Genomic DNA, 21,151 nt, shown 5'->3' with positions numbered 1-21,151 from the left:
GGGATTAAAGGAGTGTGCCACCAATGCCCAGCTACCACCACCCATTTTATTCCTCAGTTTTCTCTTCTACCTGCTGAGGATGGTCCTTTTGGATTGTGGGGACATTAAAAAGAATTTCTCTGCATGTATCCTGGCTATTATTTACTATCCTGATAACCACTGACTGTGCCTCTTGCACACTGCCCTTGTCACCCCCACCTACCAGAAAGCCAGAGTCTGGCTCAAACCTCTCCTCTTCCTTTGAAGGTCTCATCATCTGGCAATCACATCTCCAGACAGCGCCCCCCTGCTGCAACCCCTTGCCCAACACACTGTTCAGGGTCAAAGGCCAGGGTCATGGCCTCTGAGTTGGGCTCAGAAGACATCGTGTGGGCCCCTCCCAGCTGCATCCTCTGGGCCCAAGGGTCTGCATTCCTGGGAGGAAGCTGGTGACCTAACTTCCCAGGGTGGACATTGCCTCAAGCCCTGGTGCACAAGAGCTGCCTGTGTAGACAGGAACCACTCATCCAGCCGCCACCCACCCCCCAGCTGTGGGGATCTCATCCTAGGGGAACATTCAAGTGGCTTTCTCCAGGGGCCCCTGCCCAGCAGACACTTCAGTTGCTTAGGGATGTTGCATTAGGGTCTCTTGCCTGCCATTAAGAGGACACTGTCCATTCCAGGTGACCCTGGTGGCGGACAACTCTGTGTGAGCACAAGGCTGGCATTCTGGAGCCCCTCAGCCCCATAGTCCTTGACAGTTCCAATTCTACCGGAAAAGCGAGCCCTCCCCTCCTAAGCACCAATGCCTGTCTATCCCAGGCTCTTGTCAGGATAAAGACACAAGGTGGGGACTAGATGGGCCCACCCTGGACACCCTTGAGAAGTCACAGGTAAAGGCGGCGTCTGGAGTCCACGGTATGCAACACTGCATACAGAGTGTACGGGTTCTGAGAACTGCGGTGGGGGCAGGGCTCACTAGTCTGCAGAGACTGCCTGGAGAGCTTCCTGGAAGAAGAGATCCTGGCACAGAGCACAAAGGGACACACTGCCTTTCCTGGCCTGAGGAGAGGGTGGTCAAGTGAGGCCCAGGTGCCCCTGTGTGAGCCTGCACCTCCAGAAACCCCTTCCCTCTCCCACCCCACCCCCCAATCCTCCCTGCCGCTCCCTCTCCCTGCTGCTCCCTGTGGCCAACAGTACTGCAGCGCTCGGCTCTGCTCCACAAACAGTCTGCTCCACTCCGGGAAGGCCACCTCCTCCTCCCCCCTCCTCCTCCTCCTGCTGTCACCACTCACCGCTCTAGCCTCCAGGGGGTGGGGACCCCAGAGCTGGACACACCCCACCTTGGCCCCACAGCTCAGCCGGCCGGACAGACTCACAGTCGGGACGCAGGACCCCGGAGCCCCGAGGTGGGCAGTGTGCCAGGGTCCCTGGAAGCTTCCTCAAGGTCAGTACAAGCTTGGTGTACAGCCCTTCTGGGGCCCTGAGGCCTGAGGGTCCCACCCCAGAGACCTTAGCCTAGACCAAGAGCCCCCAGGTGGGCTTTGCTCCAGGCGCACCTGAGCCAAGTGGAGCTGGGCAAAGGCACCGAGGGTCCACAGGCAGCACAGGTGCAAGGGGTCCATCAGGTGGGGCCCCCGGCTGGGGGACCAGCCGCCTGCTAAGGTCTCACTAGGGACACTCCCCACCGGCCATGGGGAGCTAAAATTGGAAGGTGTCGAGTGGGAGGCAGCTGACACAGCTATTTTGTGCTCTTCATCCGCTCGGGTTTCACTCTCCTGCTCCACTAACCTGATCCCATGCTTCCCTCCCCCACCCCACTGATGAAGAGGAGTCTCAGGTCTCAGGCCACAGTGCAGAGGCTGGACAGGAGGGTGAGGGTCAGGGCCTGAGACACCAGGGCCGGCAGTGGTCTGTCTGTTCTGAGCCAGGACTCTGGAGGGGCTCACCAAGAGCACCTGCCCCTTAGAGAAGTTCACCGGGTGGCTTCACCGGGTGTCTGCCCCTTTCTGGCCCACACCCTCTCAGAGCCCTGACTGCTGGGTTGAGGAAGATCACGGGTCAGGGAGACGGAGTGATCCTGGCTATCTCCAAAAGGGCACCACACCGTGTTCCTCTCTCACTCAGTTCCAGATCTGAACCTGTGCGGCCATTGGGAGGATTGCAGGCTGACGAGGGTGGTGGGGGGTTAGGTAGTGGTCCAGGCCCCAGGGATGGATGGCCCAGCAGGCTAGCAGGAGACAGTGAGCAGCCTCATCCTGAGACCCTGATCCTGGTCAGGACCTTGGACAGCAGCCAGCGCCCTCTCAGTTCCTGCCTGACCCTGCCTGGCCCAGCTTGGGCTTCTGCAGGTCCCCAAATAGCACAGCCTCCAGCCAGCAGCCAGCGAGACTGCTAGGCACTTCAGGGGGGGGCGGTGGGTGGACACAGGCCGGGAAACTACTGGTCAGGGGCTTGGTGGAGGAAGGGGCCAGGCGGAACCTGGAGCTGTGTGAGGCTGGGGGCGCGGCGGGGGGGGGGGGTCTCAGGATCTCAGGAAGAAGGGGCTTTGTGGGCAGGGCTTTCCTGGAGCTAAGGGAAGCTCCCTGAGAGATGGGAAAACTGAGTGGTGAACTAGAGACAAGGTCTCCCCCATGGGAAAGACCCCAAGGTCGGGGAGGAACAGTTTTGGACAAGTCCATCCAAGACGGATGAAGGACAGGAAGCTGGGCTGTGTGAGGTCTGGACTTACAGAACCTTCAAAGGAAGCAGAGCCAGCAGCTACCACGGAAGGAAGGAGGTACTTGGGTGGGAAGAGTGACTGACAGAGTCCGGAGGGCTGAGTGGAGCGGGGTCTCCTTAGAGGGCTCCACCACCCCCATGAGAGTTCATACAGTGAGACCAGGCACGGCTGGGGACTCGGGGGCCTCACCATGCTTCTCCTACAGCCCTGTCCAGGCCATGGGCATCAAGACAGCACTGCCTGCTGCTGAGCTCGGCCTCTACTCCCTGGTGCTGAGCGGGTCCCTGGCTTATGCTGGCCGAGGTCTCCTGGAGGCATCGCAAGGTAACAGTTGGGTCCTGGGATGGGGCCTGGAAGGCCTCAGAGTTCTGACCAACAGGGCCAGAAACTTAGAGGCTGCCAATTGAAAGTATTCTCTAGGCCCTGGGTTGGGAATAGTCCTGAACACCATTTTAGACACACATGCAGACACACACATGCACATGCACGCACACACACACACACACACACATGCACACATACACGCACATGCACACATACTCATGCACACACACACATGCACACACATACACACATGCACACATATGCACACACACGCACGCGCATGCACGCAAATACACTCACTCACACACGTGCACACACACATGTGCACACACACGCACACAAACATGCACACATACTCATGCACGCACACACATGCACACAAGCACACACATCCACACATGCACACACACATGCACACACACATGCAGAGGCTAGGGGAGAAGAGAGGACAGAGGAGTGCCTGACCTAGACCCAGATGTGCAGAGCACCCAGTCCTAGACCAGAAAGCTGCAGATGCAAAGCAAACCTCGCACCTGTGTCAGACACTGCTTTCTACCTAAGAGCCCTGCAGCTCTGAGTCCCTTCCCCTCTCCTCTACTCAGAGGCCACTCTTTGTTCTCAGGCGGGGCCCACAGGAAGGCCTTCCGGGAGTCCGTCCGCCCTGGCTGGGAGTACCTGGGCCGGAAGATGGTAGGTTTCCCGAACCTTTCAGGCCCCCGACCTCGACACATCTCGCCCCATATGCCTCCCCACTCTCTACACTTGCAGTTGCTTTCATTCCTCATGGCAAGGAGGGCTCTGCCTAGCTTTGGGACCTCCAGGCTCATGTAGGAAATGGGTCCTCTAGGACAAAATGTGCTCGAGCTGGCCCCTCAGGTGCTGCCATCCAGATCTAGACAGCAGGGGTAGAGTATCTATCTGCTCAGCGCAGAGCCGCAAAGCTTTGAGAAGCAGGCCCCTCCTTGGGGCCCCTCATCCATTCCTCCTTCCATGTTCCCAGCACTTCCCTCGGGGTGCGAGCAGACACCTGCAGCCTCACCCCCCCCTCCGCCGCCCTTAGGGCCTCACTTCCTCCTGTTGGCTTTGTCCAGGACGTGGCCGACTTCGAGTGGGTAATGTGGTTCACTAGCTTCCGGAACATGATCGTCTTTGCCCTCTCAGGACACGTGCTGTTTGCCAAACTCTGCACGATGGTGGCCCCCCAGGTGAGCTGGGCTGGGGCACCTCCTGCCCCTTCTTAGCCCCCGCCCAAAGGCTGTGGGAAACTCACTCCGGGGTCTCCTCCCATCTGTACAGGGAGGTTAACTGAAGTCTCCTCGTGTCCACAGCTCCGCTCCTGGATGTATGCCGTGTACGGAGTCCTGGCTGTGGTGGGCACAATGGGCCCGTGGTATCTGCTGCTGCTGCTTGGCCACTGTGTGAGCCTCTATGTGGCCTCACTCCTGGGCCAGCCCTGGCTGTGTCTTGCCCTTGGTCTGGCCAGCCTGGCCTCCTTCAAAATGGACCCCCTGATCTCTTGGCAGGTACATAGGATGGAGGGGATAGGGATAAGACTCCAGAGGCCTGGTCTCCTGGGTATCCCCAAGCATCCCCTCAATTTTTCCACCTGCCTTCAAGCCTTTGAGTAAGGTGAACACTTGCACCACAGTTTGTCCCTTATTCTGTTGTGTGGCTGAACTGAAGCCAGTGTTGCCTGGCAAGACCAGGCCCAGGTCCTGTGGGAAGCTGGGAAGGGGCTCTCCCCAGAAGCATGGGCCCGCTAGTGAGCCGGAGGCTTGCTGTCTCCTTCCAGAGTGGGTTTGTAACAGGCAACTTTGATCTTCAAGACATACTGTTCCACGGGGGCAGCGGCTTCACAGTGCTTCGCTGCACCAGCTTCGCGCTGGAGAGCTGCGCCCACCCCGACCGCCGCTACTCTCTCGCTGACCTGGTCAAGTACAATTTCTACCTGCCCTTCTTCTTCTTTGGGCCCATCATGACCTTCGACCGTTTCCATGCTCAGGTGAGGGGAACCCCCATGGGCTCACAGAGCACGCATGGCTGGCTCTCCTTTTCCTGACGACGACATTCCTGTCTCAGACATAACACTCCAAGCATGGACACCCGCCTCCGCCATGCCCAGGAAGCTGTGTCTCCTCTCCTTAGGCCGTCTATGGCTCCTGTTTCAGACAGGGTTGTACCCCTTCCAGGTGAGCCAGGAGCCAGTGCGGCAAGAAGGGGAGCTCTGGCGCATCCGGGCCCAGGCAGGCCTCAGCGCGGCAGCCATCGTGGCGGTGGACATTTTCTTCCACTTCTTCTACATCCTTACCATCCCCAGCGACCTTAAGTTTGCCAGCCGCCTCCCCGACAGCGCTCTTGGTGGGTCCCCACAATGGGGCGGAGGCAGGGCCACCACCGGAAATAGCCTCATGTGTGTAGCACCCACACTTTGAAACCTGTAGTACTCTAATGTTCGTTCACATAAAGACCTTAGTCTCCCAAACTCCAGGTGCCACTCGAGGGGTGTGGCTGGTCTTCAAGGGTCAGTGGGGCCTGGCACACACACCAGAGAGGCAACGGGGTGCCCCTGGGGGTAGGGCTGAGACAGAAAGAAACAAGACTCTGTCCATGAGGGAGGGGAGGCTCAGGATATGCTGCGATCAGTGCCCTGACCCCCAGAGAGTGATGTCACCTGTCCCCAGCTGGCCTGGCCTACTCAAACCTGGTGTATGACTGGGTGAAGGCAGCAGTCCTCTTTGGTGTTGTTAACACTGTGGCACGCCTGGACCACCTGGACCCTCCTCAGCCTCCCAAGTGCATTACCGCTCTCTATGTCTTCGGGGAAACGTGAGTGGAGAGGGTGACCCGTCATTGGCTCCCACCTTTCCTTAGCTTTGGCCGCCATGTCAAAAGGCTCTGCATCTGGCGGATTCATGCTTGTATGATCTCCCCACAGGCACTTCGACCGCGGCATTAACGACTGGCTGTGCAAGTGAGTGGGGGAGATGGCGCCAGCCTTCCCGCTAGGCGGTCAAAGGGGCGGGGTCATTGTTTGAGAGATTGGATCTGGGCTGGAGGGAGCAGGAGGCAGTGAGGTGGCTGTGGCATCTGCCTGGGCAACAGGCATAGAGCTCTGGACTCTGTAGGGGCCCCAGAAATGGTGGGAGCGGAGGCACGGCTGGCAGCTTAGTAGGAAGTCATGTTTAGTGGGGGTATTCAGGGAGTATTGTGGCACCCAAATTCCTGTCTCCCTCTTGGGAAGCTGGGCAGGACATTTTCACACAGAAATGTCTGGTTAGCATCTTTGTAGAGACTTGGGGAAGGGTTTAGGCCTGCGAGTCTGGAGTCAGGAGAATGGTTGGTCCTCCATCCAGTGAGCATCACGAGTTGGGCAAAGGGGTCTCTTGGCCCAGGCCTCAGAGGACCTGCGTCCTAAGGAGGGAAAGTAAGGTGACAGAGGAAGGGGGTAGCAAAAGTGGGCCCATGGCTACTCTGGCAGGGCCTGAAGATCTGGCAGAAAGACATGGAAAAAGTGATACTCAGAAGCGGACACGTGGCTATGTGACTCCCTGGAGACCAAAGCAGAGTGTGCAAGCATGCAGACTCCCAAAGGATGCTGCCACAGACAGGGGGTTAGTACTGGCAGCAAGAGGCTTCCACTTTCCCTGGAGACACAGGCAGGGAGCGCAGCTGAGGACTTGCATGGGGAGTGTGTACAGCAGGTCCTGGGGCAGCCTGGGCCTGCGTGGGAAACAGAAGAGCAGCTTCAGGAATGGGACGTGATGGGACATTGAGGTGTTGCGGGGCAGAGGGGTGATTGATGGAACCAGGTCCCCAAGGGCAGGGGTCTTCCTTGAAAAGCTGCAGGAGGAGAGGAGGACAGGAGGGAGAATGGGGAAGGAGGAGGAGGATGGCCAGGTTAGTCACAGGTGCTGAAGTAGGCAAGTAGTGAGAGACACAGGGTAAGGGTCTACATCACCCCTAGGCCCCCTTGCAGGAGGCCAGGGGTGCAGCATCCGTTTCCAAGCAGGAAGAGAAAGCTGACTGGAGAGAGCCCAGCGGGGATGAGGAGGAGAACATTTAGGATCCATGAGAAGGGAAACCTCATGGCGCCATATGTCCGCGCGCGTGCATGCGTGTGTGTGTGTGTGTGTGTGTGTGTGTGTGTGTGTGTGTGTGTTGCTCACGTCTGCACGAGTGTGACTGGAGTCTCCCAGATGGGCTAGCAGGAAGAAGCAAGAGATTGTGTAATGATAGTGGTGGCTGTGAGCCTGCTGGGGAGGGCAGAGGACACTCAAGGGTTATAAGGCCATTGGGGTGACCAGATGAAGCTTCTCTGGGCAGACCAGGAATTCAGAAGGGGTGAGATTTCAAGTTGGGGTACAATCTTAGGAGTGTATGGGTATGAGAAAGCTGAGAAGCCTTGGAAATTAGGTCGGGGGTGTGAAAGGTTGGTATTTACTGGGCACCTACTATGTGGCGGGCACTGTGTGGCAGGCACCCCGGAAGCAGCAAAGTGCAAGGCAAGGACTCTGAACCCACGGAGCCTACAGTTCATTGATGAAAAAGGTCATAAGTAGTTGAGGAAACACGCACACAAGTCTAGAAACCAGAAGCTGTGGGAAAGAAAATGGTCTAACAGGTGGGCAGTTTCTTTAGGCTGGAGTCTGGGCAGGCCTCTGAGAGAAGGTTTGAATTCAGGCTTGTGTGAGGTCAGAGAGAGGGAAAAAGTGCAGACTCTAAGGTACGGACCAATCGTGTCTGAAGACCGGAAGGGCCAGTGTGTCAGGCACGGCACAGAGGGAGGAGTACAGGGTATGAGGTCAGGAAGAGGCAGACACATGGCTGCATAGTGTCTTCGTGCCATAAGGAGCTTACTTTATTATTGATAGGGTGAATTGTGGACCCGTGTGTTTAAAAAATGTTTTATTATTTTATGTACATGTGTGTGGCCTAGATGTGTATATGTGTGCCACATGCTTGCATGTGCCTACAGAGGCCAGAAGGGAGCCTTGGATATCCTGGAACTGGAGTTACAGGCAGTTGTGAGCCACCCGATGTGGGTGCTGGGAAATGAACCCAGGTCCTCTGTAAGAGCTGTGCACTCTTAACTGCTGAGACATCCCTCCAGCTGCTCTCTTCAAGTGGAGCATGGAGTGGGGGGAAAGGCAAAGGCAGGGCTAAGGGGCTCCTGCAGCGGTGGTGCCATGGGTGAGCGGGTCAAGCCCCAGCAGAACTGATAGAATCTGTGGCTGGGAGTTGGGGATGAGGGGAACCCAGAATCTTGACTACAACCTAAGCCTGAGCAAGGGTCAAGCGACATGCCTCCCGCTGACATGGGGCTGGGAGCTGGCCTGAATGGAGATGGGAGCAGCAGCCTCTGGAGTTAGATGTCTAGGAACAGAAAAATTGTCTGAATAAGGAGACTGAGTCCAAGACACCGGCCTGGTCATCCACAGACTGTTTTGAAAATCTCCTCTCTGGAGATATGAAGGTCCGAGTTCGCCCCTCCACAGTTCAGAGCCTGGCAGAGGAAGTGCAGGCAGGAGATTCTTGGAGGTTGACGTACCACGGCCACCCTGCTGTGCATCTGCTGTCTGTCCCCACACTCCTGCAGGTCCCTTCTCTCATCTTTTTCTGCAGATATGTGTATGACCACATTGGTGGGGATCATTCCGCCGTGATCCCAGAGCTAGCTGCCTCCGTGGCCACATTTGTGGTCACCACTCTGTGGCTTGGGCCTTGTGACATCGTTTACCTGTGGTCTGTCCTTAACTGCTTTGGCCTCAATTTTGAGCTCTGGGTGCAGAAGTTGGCAGAACACGGGCCACTGGCACAATTCGAGGTGGGCAGAAAGGTCCAGGGCTGGGATTGGCTGGGATCAGTTGGGTCACAGGAGGTGGTGGCACTGCTGCTTCCTGGAGTCACCCAGGCATGCGTCCCTGGTCCAGAACTTTCTCCCTTAACCTCTCTTGTTTGCCAGGGCTGTGCATCACCTAGTAGGGAACTGGGTGTCCCTGGCTTCTGAGTGGCTAAGCTTGGCTTCATTATCAGCTCTTATTGCCCCTCTGGGCCTGGGTGACACTGACTGACCATGTCCCTCTCTCCTGGCCCTCCTGTCAATACATTCTTGGACAGCAGGCCCGGCTATCAGAGCAGATGTCTCGGAGGGTCCGGGCCCTCTGCGGGGCTGTAAACTTCTGGGCTATCATCATGTACAATCTTGTGAGTCTGAACAGCCTTGAGTTCACAGAGCTGGTTGCCCGACGCCTGATACTTACAGGTAAGAGACAGTGTGAGAGGATACAGCACGTGCCCAACCTCACACGAGGACAGGAACCTCTGATCTACCCAACACACACACACACACACACACACACACACACACACACACACTAGCACCCAAGGGTCTCAGCAGGGGTGTGGGATAGGAGGCAGCATCTCTTAGAGAATGGTTCCTTCTCTAACAGGCTTCCCCCAGACGACACTGGCCATCTTGTTTGTCACCTACTGTGGGGTCCAGCTGGTTAAGGAGCGTGAGCGAACCTTGGCATTGGAGGAAGAGCAAAGGAAGGACAAAGAGAAGCCGGAGTAGTGGCAGGGTCAGAGGACTGAGCTCAGCTCAGCTGCTTCTGGGCCCCAGGCCCAGGCCATGCAGCAGCCTTACCAATAGAATAAAAGACTTTTCTACCATAGTATTCTGGTGGCTTCTTGTCCACTCTGGGTAGGGGGTTGATGGCTCCAGGCTTTGGGGGAAGATCATTCATAGGGCATGATGGGGCGTCCTGTGAGGACAGTTCATTGCCCCTGAGCTTCCTAAGGGAGGTCTGGGACAGCACCAGAAGGTGCCATCAACAGAGACGCTCCCATATGCCAGGCATAGACACCGAGTCCCTTAGGAGACGCAACAGGCACACACAACCAGCCTGGGCAAGGCCAGCACACAGTCTGGGATGCCTGCCTAGCTTTGCAGTCCTTGAGGAGACACAGTCACCCCAGAGGGACACGAAGAAGCCCCTTCATTCCCGTTCCTCGCTGAAGTAGCCTCTCTGGCTCACACTGGCCTCTCCATGCTCCTCTCTGGATCCCACAAGGCATTTGTTGTGAGGCCACAGGATAGGAGGGAGGCTCAGTTAGGGCCCTTCGCTGGTCACATCTTGGTCAGGCGAAGCACGTTGAGGCGTACAGGGAGGAAAGTGGCACCGGCCGCGTAGGTGATCTCCCGAAGGACCCCCTCCCACTTCTTCTCATCCTCGTTGAATCTGAGGGGAAGGGAACATGGGGGCAAGGATGGGAGCTTTACCTCCTGAGGCCAGGCAGGAACCCTGCAAGGAGGGGTGGTGGTGCCCTAGGCCCACCTCCAAGTATGTCTGTTTCTAAACAATTTTCATGCACTGAAAAGTGGGACCCTCAAACACACAACAAACACCACAAGAAGATACCCTGCAGTGAAAAACCAGGAAAAGCCACTTCCATGGCCTCCACATTCCTCAAAGTTCACTGCCCTTTGGGAAAAACTTCCAGTCCCCAAAGTCAAGTCTCTCCCCCTGGACACTGAAGAAGTCCCTGAGATGAAGAGGTTTGGAGGAAAAATAAAACAAACAAACAAACAAAAAAACAGCTCCTGGAGCCTGGACCCGGCTTCCACCCCTATCCTCACGCTTCCTTCAGACAAAGCACCCCAGAGAAGGGGAAACAGACTCCGGGTCTGTGCCTGAAGCTGAGGGTTGGCTCCTGCCGGTGACCTATGGTGCTCCACAGTGGGCAGGCAATAGGTCCCTCTCCTCCATGGGCTAGTGAGAAGCTGGGGTGGAGCAGCGGTGTTTGCTTGGGACACTCAGGATGCCCCCTCGGCTCCTCAAGGCGGGGCTCACCTCCATATGTCATTGAGCTCTGTGGGGACCAGCTCTCCAGACTCAGTCTCCAGAGTGGCGAAGCCACCCAGGGCATAGAGAGTGCCAGCTAGGCTGACTAGGCTGAGTGAGCTGCGCTCCTGCGGGAAGGCCTCGAAGGAAGACCACCTAGGGACAGGGGAGAGGTGAGTGATCGGGGCTTCAGCAAGCCGGGTCACCGTTCCCACCACCACAGCATCCATCACCCTGGGAATCCGAATTCCAGTTTGCAGCCCTCTCTGGGTAATAACCTCTTTACTGAGCTTCAACCACCTACGATACTTGGCCATCCCTCCATGCCCCCATTCCCTCCGACCTTTACCTCCTCCCCCTGCCCGTTCCACCCGACCTGCATAGTGAATGGAAACCCCACTCTACACCTATCCCTAACCCTGTGAGCTCAGTCCCCAGGGCTGCTAGACTCAGGCTCAGGTTGTGGCTGCCCTGTTCCTTTGACAACCCTCCATCCTTCTCTGAGACATCCCGGTGGTGGTTCTGCTGTCTGCTCCCCGGATTTCTGCTATGGGGAGCCCCTCCTGCACACATCCAGGTACCCTGAACGTACATTTCCTGAATGGCCCTTCAATTCACTGCCTAACTCCTGGGGGTCCCCAACAACTGGCTCCTTAGACTTACTCAAAAGTATCCATTCCACCCTCTTTCCTATCCTACACCCCACCCATCACTAACCTCAGAGAATGTCTGCTGGAAATGCTTCTCCTCTGCCCCACCCGCCCCATTTCTCAGAAGCCACGTCCACTGCCTCTCCTTGGCCTTCAGTGAAGCATGGAGCTTAAACTCATAGGAGACATTTCACTGGCCCATGTCCTGGTAGCAGAGCCTTCCCGCACCCCTTCACCCATCAACCTCCAGAGCTGCTTCTAGGAGCCCCACCTTTTGGTGATGGGTAGCCACTAACTGCCATCTTTGCTGGATGGGTCCAGGTGGCTTCTCTTTCCTGGCCCCCTGACCCAATGCTGCAACTTGAGAGCCAGCCCATGTCCTGGTAGCAGTCCCCAGACCCCACCCTGGGAGCCCTTCTGCAGACTCCCTTGCAGGGAAGCCTCAGAGGAGAGGGGGCTACTTCTATGCCAATGTTTCAAATCAACACAAGGACCTGGTCTATGACCCTCAGCAGGGCAGACAGGGCTGACTCTGTCGAGCAGCTGCAGAGGAGGGAGGGGCAGGGAAAGGGACCTACTTGTTGTCTGCAATGCTGTACACCTCTGTGGAGCTGGTAAGCCCTGTGTCTGTCACCCCTGCAGCCACGAAGATGCGGCCATCATGGACGGTGGCCCCGAAGAGTGAGCGGGCTGTCTGCATGGGTGCTAGCTCCTTCCACTCAAATTTCTTGGGGTCGTAGACACACATCGTGCTTAAACATTTCCTGTGGGTGGACAGAGTGAGCGGAGAAAGAGAGGCTGGGACAACTGCCTGGCCCCTCAGCCACATAGAGGCTCCTCCCACTGGCCCGAAGCTCACCTGTCCTTGCCTTTGCCTCCAATGACGTAGACGAGGTCCATGTGAGAAAGTACCGCGTGGCCATACACTGCATAGGGCAGTGAGTCTGCTTCACCCCATTTGAATGACCTGGAGGGGACAGGAGGGACTGGAGTGTGGCTCAAGCCTGCATCAGGTCTGGTTCTCGGCATCCACCCCCACAGCACACATCCAAAGTGCTCGGTTCATTCCCAGCCCTCCCCCCCCACCTGCCCTTCTGCTCAAGGATTTCTTTTCAGGTCCCCACCCAAAATGTGCACCTGTGCAGGCCCCCTGGCTGCTCCAGTGGTTCTAGCCCCTCCCCAGGGCTCTGCCCCAGACCACCCTGTCCCCAAGGCAGCCTCGCCACGCCCACTTACAGCCTGTCATAGCACAGCACAGAGTCCAGGCTGTCCTCGCTGTCCTTGAGTTCCCGGCCACCAACCACGTAGATGGCGTTGAGAGCCTCCCCCAGGCCGAAGAGGCATCGAGGTGAGGGGAGTGGCGGCATCCCCAGCCACTCAGAGTCCAAGTGGTCAAACTGTGGGCAGGCAATGTCCTTGGGTCAGCTACCACCAACCTCTATACTTTTTTTTTTTTTTAAAGTTTTTCAAGACAAGGTTTCTCTGGTGTGGCTTTGGAGGTTGTCCTGGAACTCGCTCTGTAGACCAGGCTGGCCTCGAACTCATAGAGATCCGCCTGCCTCTGCCTCCCAAGTGCTGGGATTAAAGGCGTGCACCACCAACTCCCGGCTTACCAACTTCTATACTAAGCAGGCCCAGCTCAGCCAACTCCTACTGAGAGGAGTCCTTCCCTCAAAGAGGGAGGCCCTCCTATGGCCTTGACTCTTCAGTGGCCCTCTGTCCCAGGCTTCCCACCTCTTAAAATCTATAAGCCTTTCATCCCACCTTCAGCACCGCCTAACCCCATGGTTACAGGCACGAGGCCCTGAAGTATGTGCATGGACACTTCCTTTATCAAGCAGGAAGCTCAGTGTCCCATGTACAGAGAGAAGAAGCCTAACACAGTAAGCCAGCCGGGGGGAGCTTCCCTTCACCTACTCCAGCTGTGAGGCCTGTGAACTTAACCTTGGCACCCAGCTGCCCAGTGACCCCTCACTGCCTGTGCCTTACACACCCACCAGTCTAGGTGGCCAACGGTGTTAGCCCTTCTCCTTCACATCTCCACGTTTTACCCAATGGACAAGTCAGGCTGTAAAGTCTCCACAGTCACATGGCCAACCTGGGCCAGGCTTTCCCCTCACCCAGTCCCTGCTGAGCCTCAGTTTCCTCCCCTGGACGGTGAAAGGAGAGTGAGGTGTTCTTGGTGTGATACTCTGTGTTTCCCATCCTGTCCTGACACTCCTGCCAAAACCCAGCTCCCTGACCTTCAACCCGCGGGCAGGGCCAAGGCCTCCGGCTCCCCAGATCGCTGCATGCTGGACCTAGCCACTTCCAAACTCACTCACCAGACTTACACAGCTCTTTAGAAACTGCCTTGAACTTTTCTCCCTTCAAGCAAGTGACTGCTTATCAAAGGTCCTAGACCCAATGGCAGCGGCTCAAGTAGACACAGGCCCCTCCCACGCCCCAAGGCTGCCTAGCAGTACCCGGAAGCCAGCACTACTCCCGCTCCCAAGGCTGACCAATCACCTGCAGGAAGTAAGCACTCATAGGGTCCTCCTTGTTGTCCTCATTGTAGAAGAGGCCACCGGCTACGAAGACCTGGTTCTCCTTGGTCACCAGGCTGACGTGGTTCTTGGGGATCTGGGTGGACAGGGACGCACAATAGCACTCGTTGGCGGCTGGGTCATAGGCCACAGCACCTTCCTCGCTGATCATGAAGATGAGGTCTTGCAGGAACATGCCGAAGCGCAGGGTGTCGTTGAGGATCCCCGGCAGCACACGATCCTCATCGTCATCGGCCTTGGCGTCTGCCGCACCCTGGTTGGCCTCCTTGGCCTTGGCTGTTTCCTCGCCCTTCTCCTTCTTCTTCTTGCGCAGCGTAGTGAGGCGGCCCTCGTGTGCGTCCTTCACCATCTGAACCTTGCGCAACAACTCGGGCTGGGCGCGCACGAGCGGGTGGCGCTCCACGCGGCTCTCCAGGAAGGCGCGAGGCAGCAGGCGGCAGCGAATGCTCTCGAACACTGTAGGCAGGGCGCGCTGGCGCTCGGCCTGTGCCTCAGCATCCCCGCTGCCGGCCCAGCGCATCACCGCCTCGAACACCGCCTCCTCCTTCTCCACGTTGAGGCCGTCGCTAGAGATGATGGCGATCAGCTCGTCGGCCGAGAGCCCCAGGAAGTCGTTGTCGCGCGCCACCAGCGGGAAGCGCGAGCAGATGAAGTCGCGCGCTGCTACCGCCAGGCGCGCGCAGTCCAGTAGGAGGCCGAGGCGGAAGACAGCCAGGCAATTGGCCAAGCACAGACGCTTCTGCAGGAAGGACACGCAGATGGTGAAGATGGAAGGGATCTGGAACCGGTGCGCCGCGGCGAACAGGTCCTGCACGCTTGCCTCGTCCAGCGCGATCTCCGATGTGTACAGGTAGTGCAGCACCTGCGACACCACGTCGGGCGACACCTCCTCCAGGCGCAGCTCCCCCGCGCCATCGGGCTCCGCCAGAAAGCGCGCGCGGAAGTAGGGGCTGCAGGCGGCCAGGACCAGGCGGTGGCACGGGAACTCACGCTCGCCCACGCGCACCACGCAGTCCAGGAACTTGCCATGGTCCAGCATGTCCTTGAGGCCGTCCTGAAGGAGCGTCTGCTGGTACAGCCGCTGCTCCTCCGCCTGCTCCAAGCCCAGCGTCATGGTGCGGCTCCCTAGAACCAAGCAAGCCTGTGTGACAAGGGCTGCTCTGCACACCTCTGCTGTCCTGTGGGGTCGCGCACTAACTGCGCAGCTGTCAGCGCTGGGCTATATATAGAGCATGCTGGACCCTGTAAGAGGAGCCGCTCGGCCTCCTGCACATGACGCACAGGGGACAGCTGGGCAGAGGCCCTCTCCCTTAGCAGCCTTGACTCAGCGCTGGGGCTCATGGGGCGAGGGTGGGGGATATGTCTGAGCCTTTCCAGAACTGGAAGGTCTCTTGGCCCTACTTGCCACCAGAATCCAGGGAAGCCTTGTTTCTGAATTCCTTCGTATAGACATGCCGCTGCACATGGAGGGAACTCTGGCCCCAGGCTGAAGTCCACAGAGTGGGAAGCCCCTCTTCCAGGACTCTTCCTTCCAGGGTTGGGCGCTCACAGCCTTCCCCATGTGACCACTCCTGGTTACAGTATGTTTGCACTTCCTGCTTGGTGAACATGTCCTTGGCAATCACTGTTTAGAGACCTTGGCGCTCAGGTTCTAAATGGGAAGGGGTTCCTCTCTGCCCCAGTTCAGAGACCTTTCCTTAAAGAACCCTCTAAGTCAATTAGGGTAGGCGTTTCTCTGTTGCGCCCCAGTTCCCCCTCCCATCCAACGAAGGCCTCAGCGCAGCTCTGCTGAGGGCAAGAGCCCCTGGGGCAGCATGCCCCAGGGGGGACTCCGAGGTGTCAGGTCAGCGAGAAAATTAGTTTCTTAGGATTCTTAGTATTCCGGGGAATGATGTTTGGGACTGGAGTGTCCAAATAGTGGCATTTCCCAGAGTCTGTGTCGTGCTCGGGGACTTTGCTTGTCTGTGGTCCCCTTTAGGCTTACGGTGTTTCTGCCTGGCCACTGGCCCCTGCAGACTCTCTGTACCTTGAGGACTTGGGTTGAGATTGAGCATAGCCAACCTTTTTACACACCTTGCTCCTGACTCCTGTCCACCCCCAACCCAAAAATGGGCTTCAGCCTTCAAGATTAACGCATTCCCTGAGCTCCAAAGGCCGCAGCTGTGTGTTAAATTTAGCCCTGGGACACTGGTAGGAGGTGTAATGGAGCACCCCCCATGCCTCTGAGTCACTTGTTTTTAACCTTGAGCTTGTGGGGGGAGAAAAGATGAGAGGGGGGCTGAGTCACCTCCCCTTTATCATTGCCTGTCCCTCATGAGCAGCCCACAGCTGACAGTCACTCAGTGGCACATACCTGGGCAGGTTCCAGAGGTGGGCCTCCCACCCTGCTGCAACTTCAAGGGCTATCTTAGGGCAGGCTGGGAGGGCTTCTCTCCCAGCTCTGGGCAGTGGGGGATTTCTAGACAACATTGCCAATCACCGATGGGTCTCATAGCTACCACACGGCTGAGCCAGAGCAGACATGCCCACCTCTGACAGCGTGGGGACCCCTCCCCAAGTGGATAAGAAATGTCCGGGTTCACAGCCTCACTCTCCAAAGACCTGAATAGAAGACACTGACTAAAAATTAATTTATAGCCACCAGATGACTCAATGTCGTATTTTAAGTTTGTGACAGATTCTGCGGTGCTGTCCCTACCAGGCTTCCCAGTGGAGTATTTAAGTGTTAAGTGAACACTCACCCATCCAGAGCCTACTGTGTGTTGTAGTTAACAGAGTTTAGAGGTGGCTGGGTCAGTTTTGAACACCGTCCTATGGAGTCTACATCTGCTGGGGTGGGCATCATGTGGGGGGCACAAATAAGCACCTCTGTGGGAAGGCGGATGATGGCGAGTGCCACACAGACGGGGGGGGGGGTGACAGGTGGTGGACACAGCAGAATTAAGTTGTTCCACCCTGCCTCCAATGGGAGAAAATGGCCCATGTCTGCTGGTTCCTGACCCTACCTAGCAACAAGGCAGTGCAGGAAGGCTCGTTCCTGTCACAAACTGAACCCACAGGGAGATGAGGTAGGAGACCCATCACCAGCAAGCATGCAAGCCAGGTGTCCTGGGCGTGAAACTCATTTTCCCAGGCAGAGACAGAAGGCTGGCCTGGGGAATTCCCTCCATTCCCAGGCAGCACTGGCAGGAGTAACATTTAAAAATCTGCACACACCCTGACTGTGCTCTGAACCTGAATTCACAGAAGCAGACCCGGGAGGGGCCAGGCTGGGGGAGGGAGCTTTGAGTAGAGTACTTATCCCTGAACTGGGAAAAAAATAATTCAAGAAAGACAAGGAGCACTAAAGTTAATTTGACTGCTTACGCTTATTGTAATAAAAGATCAGAGAGAGAGAGGAGGGGGGAGGGTGGGAGGGAGACAATTCAAAAGGTAAGTCCAGTAATAATGGCTGAAAATCCCCAAGTTTAGTAAGACAAACAGGAGAGGCAAGATGGCTCAAGGGCAAAGGTGTGTGAGGACCAGAGTTTAATACTTGGAGCCCACATGGTGGAAAGACAGCTGGGTCCCACAAGCACACAGTGAACACCACGCACACACAGACCAAACACATCCACCATAACACACACACACACACACACACACACATCACACATACACACCACACACACACACACACACACACACACACACACACACACACACACACACACACACACACACACACACACACACACACACACACACACACACACACACCACACACACACACACACACACACACACACACACACACACACACACACACCTCAAATAAATAAAATGTAAAAATATCCCAAAAATACACATGTAATTTTGTTCCCTCTTTAAATTCTGACGTCTGCTGTACCATGGATGGACCTTGAAGACTTTCTGCTCAATGAAATAAATACTGTGACCCCATTTGTATGAGCAGAGGCAGTAAGTAGAGAGGTGGTTGCCAGGGTTCTGGCGGTAGACAGAAAGGATTTCAGTTTGGGAAGGTGAAAAGTTGTGTCTGTGGGTGGCGGTGAGGCCGTATACAGTGTGAGTTTGATGACAGCTATCTGTATGCTTGATGGGGATTAAAGTGAAATTTGGAGCTGGGGAGACAGCTCAGCAATTAGCCACCTGCCTAAAAAGGCTGATGACCTGTGCTCAGATCCACACCAAAGCCAGATGCAGAGGTGTAACTATCTGTAACTCACATGCTACCAGGAGATGGAGGGGAAGACGGGAGGATCTCCAGAGGGGCAGCTGGCCTGGAATCTGCATCCGAAAAATAAGATCCTGTCCCGGTCATGACGGACACAGAAGGCTGCCCTCTGTTCTTCTCAGGCACACTGGGACACACTCACACCAGCATTTGCACACACACACACACACACACACACACACACACACACACACACACGCAGACTTACAGCTCTTACATGTGTTTTATCATCACGAAACATACTTGTACATGTGCGTACATGGTGAGGGGTGCTGGAGCAGAGCGGGTGCCTTGGCAATGCTGAGACTTAGATTGGACTCTCGGGGAGTTAAATAAATGTGTGTGGCTTTAGTAATGTAAACACGGGGCTGTGAGTATTTGGGGAGGTGCAGGAGAATATCTTAGGTATTTTGATCAGGGAATTGAGTCCTCAGCTTCAACAAGACACATAAAAAGGAAGCGTGAACAGCGAAATCTCAAAACCAAACTTTCATGCTACGAAAGCAGGGGTAAAAACACGTGACCATCTCCAGAGCCAGAGAAAATATCTGTAAGCACACTCCAGGTTCCACAGAAGAAGGAAAAGCCAACACCTCCCCTTGCACAAGGCTGCATTTGCTTCTGGTGGAATTCGGTTCTTCTGAAGACTTAGTGTCCTTATGTCCAGTTGCTCTCTGCTTTAGAGAGAGCGGATTCTGCCCTTTGCCAGGAGCCCTGGTCCTGCTCAACAATGACACGTGTCTATCTCCGAGGGAAGAAATATGGTGTGGTATTTACACAGCAAGTGGCTTAGACTGGGACAAGCCTGGGATCTAATTCCTGTGTCGATTAGAGTCTGCTTATGCAAATAGCTCCAGTTTTCTGAGTTTCCATTTCCTCATGTTCCCAGCACCTCAGAAACCTGCAGTCTGGGCAGCCACAAGGAACTGCAGAGAGCTTGAGAACTTTGTTTTTACCCAGGTGCCCCAGGGGGGCATGGGCACTAGGCAAGGGTGTGGAGAAGAGTTCAAGGTGGGGTCTGCTCAGTTGCTCCCTGAGACGTGCAGAAGGACGGGGTCTGTGTTCCCCGCTCTCCCAGGCCCCAAAGGCCATCTGTGGACATCTAGCAGGTTCCCCCACCTTCCTGCAAGGCCTTGGCAGTGCTGTTGTCGCCTTTTATCCAGATTCTCTCCACACTTTATATTTTACACTCCTCACCCCGAAAAAAGTGTACTCAGGGTAGGGTTATGGCTCAGTTGTTAGAGTGCTTACCTAGCATGCACAAGACCTCGGACTGGATTTCCAGGGCTGCATATAACCGGGAGTGTTGGGACATGCCTACAGGACCCAGCATGGGGGAGATGGAGGAGGAGGTGTACGAGAAGTTCAAGGTTTTATCAGCTACATCGTGCACGGGTGCTTGCACACACATGTGCATACATGAACTTGTGCACTGTACTGGCTGGTTTTGTATGTCAACTTGACACAAGCTAGAGTCATTAGAGGAAGGAGCCTCAGCTGAGGAAATGTCTCCCTAAGATCAAGCTATAAGACATTTTCTCAATTAGTGATCGATGGGGGAGGGCCCAGGCCATGGTGGGTGGGGCCGTCCCTGGGATGCTGGTCCTGGGTTCTCAAGAAAGCAGGCTGAGCAAGCCATGGGGAGAAAGCCAGTAAGCAGCTCCCTCCGTCATCTGCATCAGCTCCTGCCTCCAGGTTCGGGCCCTGTTTGATTTCCTGTCCTGACTTCCTTCAATAATGGACTACGATCTGGAAGTGTGAGCCACATAAACCCTTCCCTCCCCAACTTGCTCTTTGGTCATGGTGTTTCATCACAGCAATAGAAACCCTACTGAGACAGGGACTCAGTGGGTAAAGTGCAGAACCCATGTGAAGCTGGACACAGAACTCGAACCTGAAGTCCCAACAGCTCCACGGGGAGATGGAAGGTAGTGGTATAAGAACACGTGGAAGCTTAGAGGCCTTAGCCTAGCCTACCAAGTGGAGAAACGAGAGATCCTGCACCCATCCCAATAAACATGAAAACTGACACTTGGAGGCCACCCTCTGATCTGTTCATGTCAGTACTCACACACATGTATGCGTATGTATGTACACACACACACACACACACACACACACACACACACACACACACTACTGTATTCACTTTGAAACAAGGTCTATGTTGTAGACTGGCCTCAAACTTCTGGGCCCAATCAATCCTCCTGCCTCAGCTCTCAGGTGTTGGCCGAGTAGACTGCCTGGCAATCTGGCCTCCAGAGACCAAGGCAAAATGCAGGAGAGGGTATCGCTGCCCCCTGTATTTCTAGAGCTCTATTCATTCCCGCTGCTCACTAGGGCTCTCTTTCGACATCACTTTGAAGTAGGGCTTGGCCATGGAGCCTCGGATAATAACATAGAAACGTCATTGATGCCATCCCCGAATGGCAGCATGCTGTTCCCACCCTAGCTCCTTCTGGAGGCCCAAGTCAGTATGACTGTGCTACCAATCAAAGTAATCTGCCATTCTGGGGCACCAAAACCTCTCCCACAGACCTCACAGGGTCATAGGTGTTTTGTCACTGAAGTGGGGGTGACTTGTCAGCACAGTGGGATCCTGCCTCACCCCAGTTACTTGCCAGACACAGTTCAAAAGCCATGTCATAGCCCGGGAAGGCTGGAGAGTACTGCTGAGCCAGAGTGCATGTTTTATTCACTGACAGGGCACAGCCTTCCCGGCCAGACTTCAAGACAAGAGGCTAGACAGCAACCTGGGCCCAAATCCTGGGGGAATGGAATGGGCACTCTGAATCCTGCCCAGCACCCACAGCCTATACAGCCCAGACTTTGTGTGAAAGTGGCACACTGCA

General features: G+C 55.9%; 2 protein-coding genes across 2 annotated transcripts; one reads left to right on the top strand and one right to left on the bottom strand.

Moving 5' to 3' along the window:
- The first annotated feature begins 2,919 nt into the window (after positions 1–2,919).
- On the top strand, positions 2,920–9,599 carry Hhatl (hedgehog acyltransferase like). Its single transcript, XM_035443292.1, has 11 exons — positions 2,920–3,025; positions 3,648–3,715; positions 4,117–4,230; positions 4,354–4,548; positions 4,818–5,027; positions 5,215–5,383; positions 5,707–5,851; positions 5,961–5,996; positions 8,648–8,849; positions 9,146–9,287; positions 9,475–9,599. Exons 1-11 carry the CDS (start codon positions 2,920–2,922, stop codon positions 9,597–9,599), a joined length of 1,512 nt encoding a protein of 503 aa, XP_035299183.1.
- Positions 9,600–9,929: 330 nt separating this feature from the next.
- On the bottom strand, positions 9,930–15,179 carry Klhl40 (kelch like family member 40). The gene is made up of 6 exons (XM_027415450.2): positions 14,028–15,179; positions 12,756–12,916; positions 12,379–12,486; positions 12,098–12,283; positions 10,879–11,025; positions 9,930–10,266 (listed from the first exon to the last, which is right to left on the bottom strand). Exons 1-6 carry the CDS (start codon positions 15,177–15,179, stop codon positions 10,155–10,157), a joined length of 1,866 nt encoding a protein of 621 aa, XP_027271251.1. The 3' UTR covers positions 9,930–10,154.
- Positions 15,180–21,151: the final 5,972 nt, after the last annotated feature.

This window comes from Cricetulus griseus, chromosome 4 (genome assembly GCF_003668045.3).
Source record: "Cricetulus griseus strain 17A/GY chromosome 4, alternate assembly CriGri-PICRH-1.0, whole genome shotgun sequence".
NCBI lineage: Eukaryota > Metazoa > Chordata > Mammalia > Rodentia > Cricetidae > Cricetulus > Cricetulus griseus.
The sequence above is the reverse complement of the archived record's forward strand: the minus strand, read 5'-3'. Positions and strand labels throughout refer to the sequence as shown.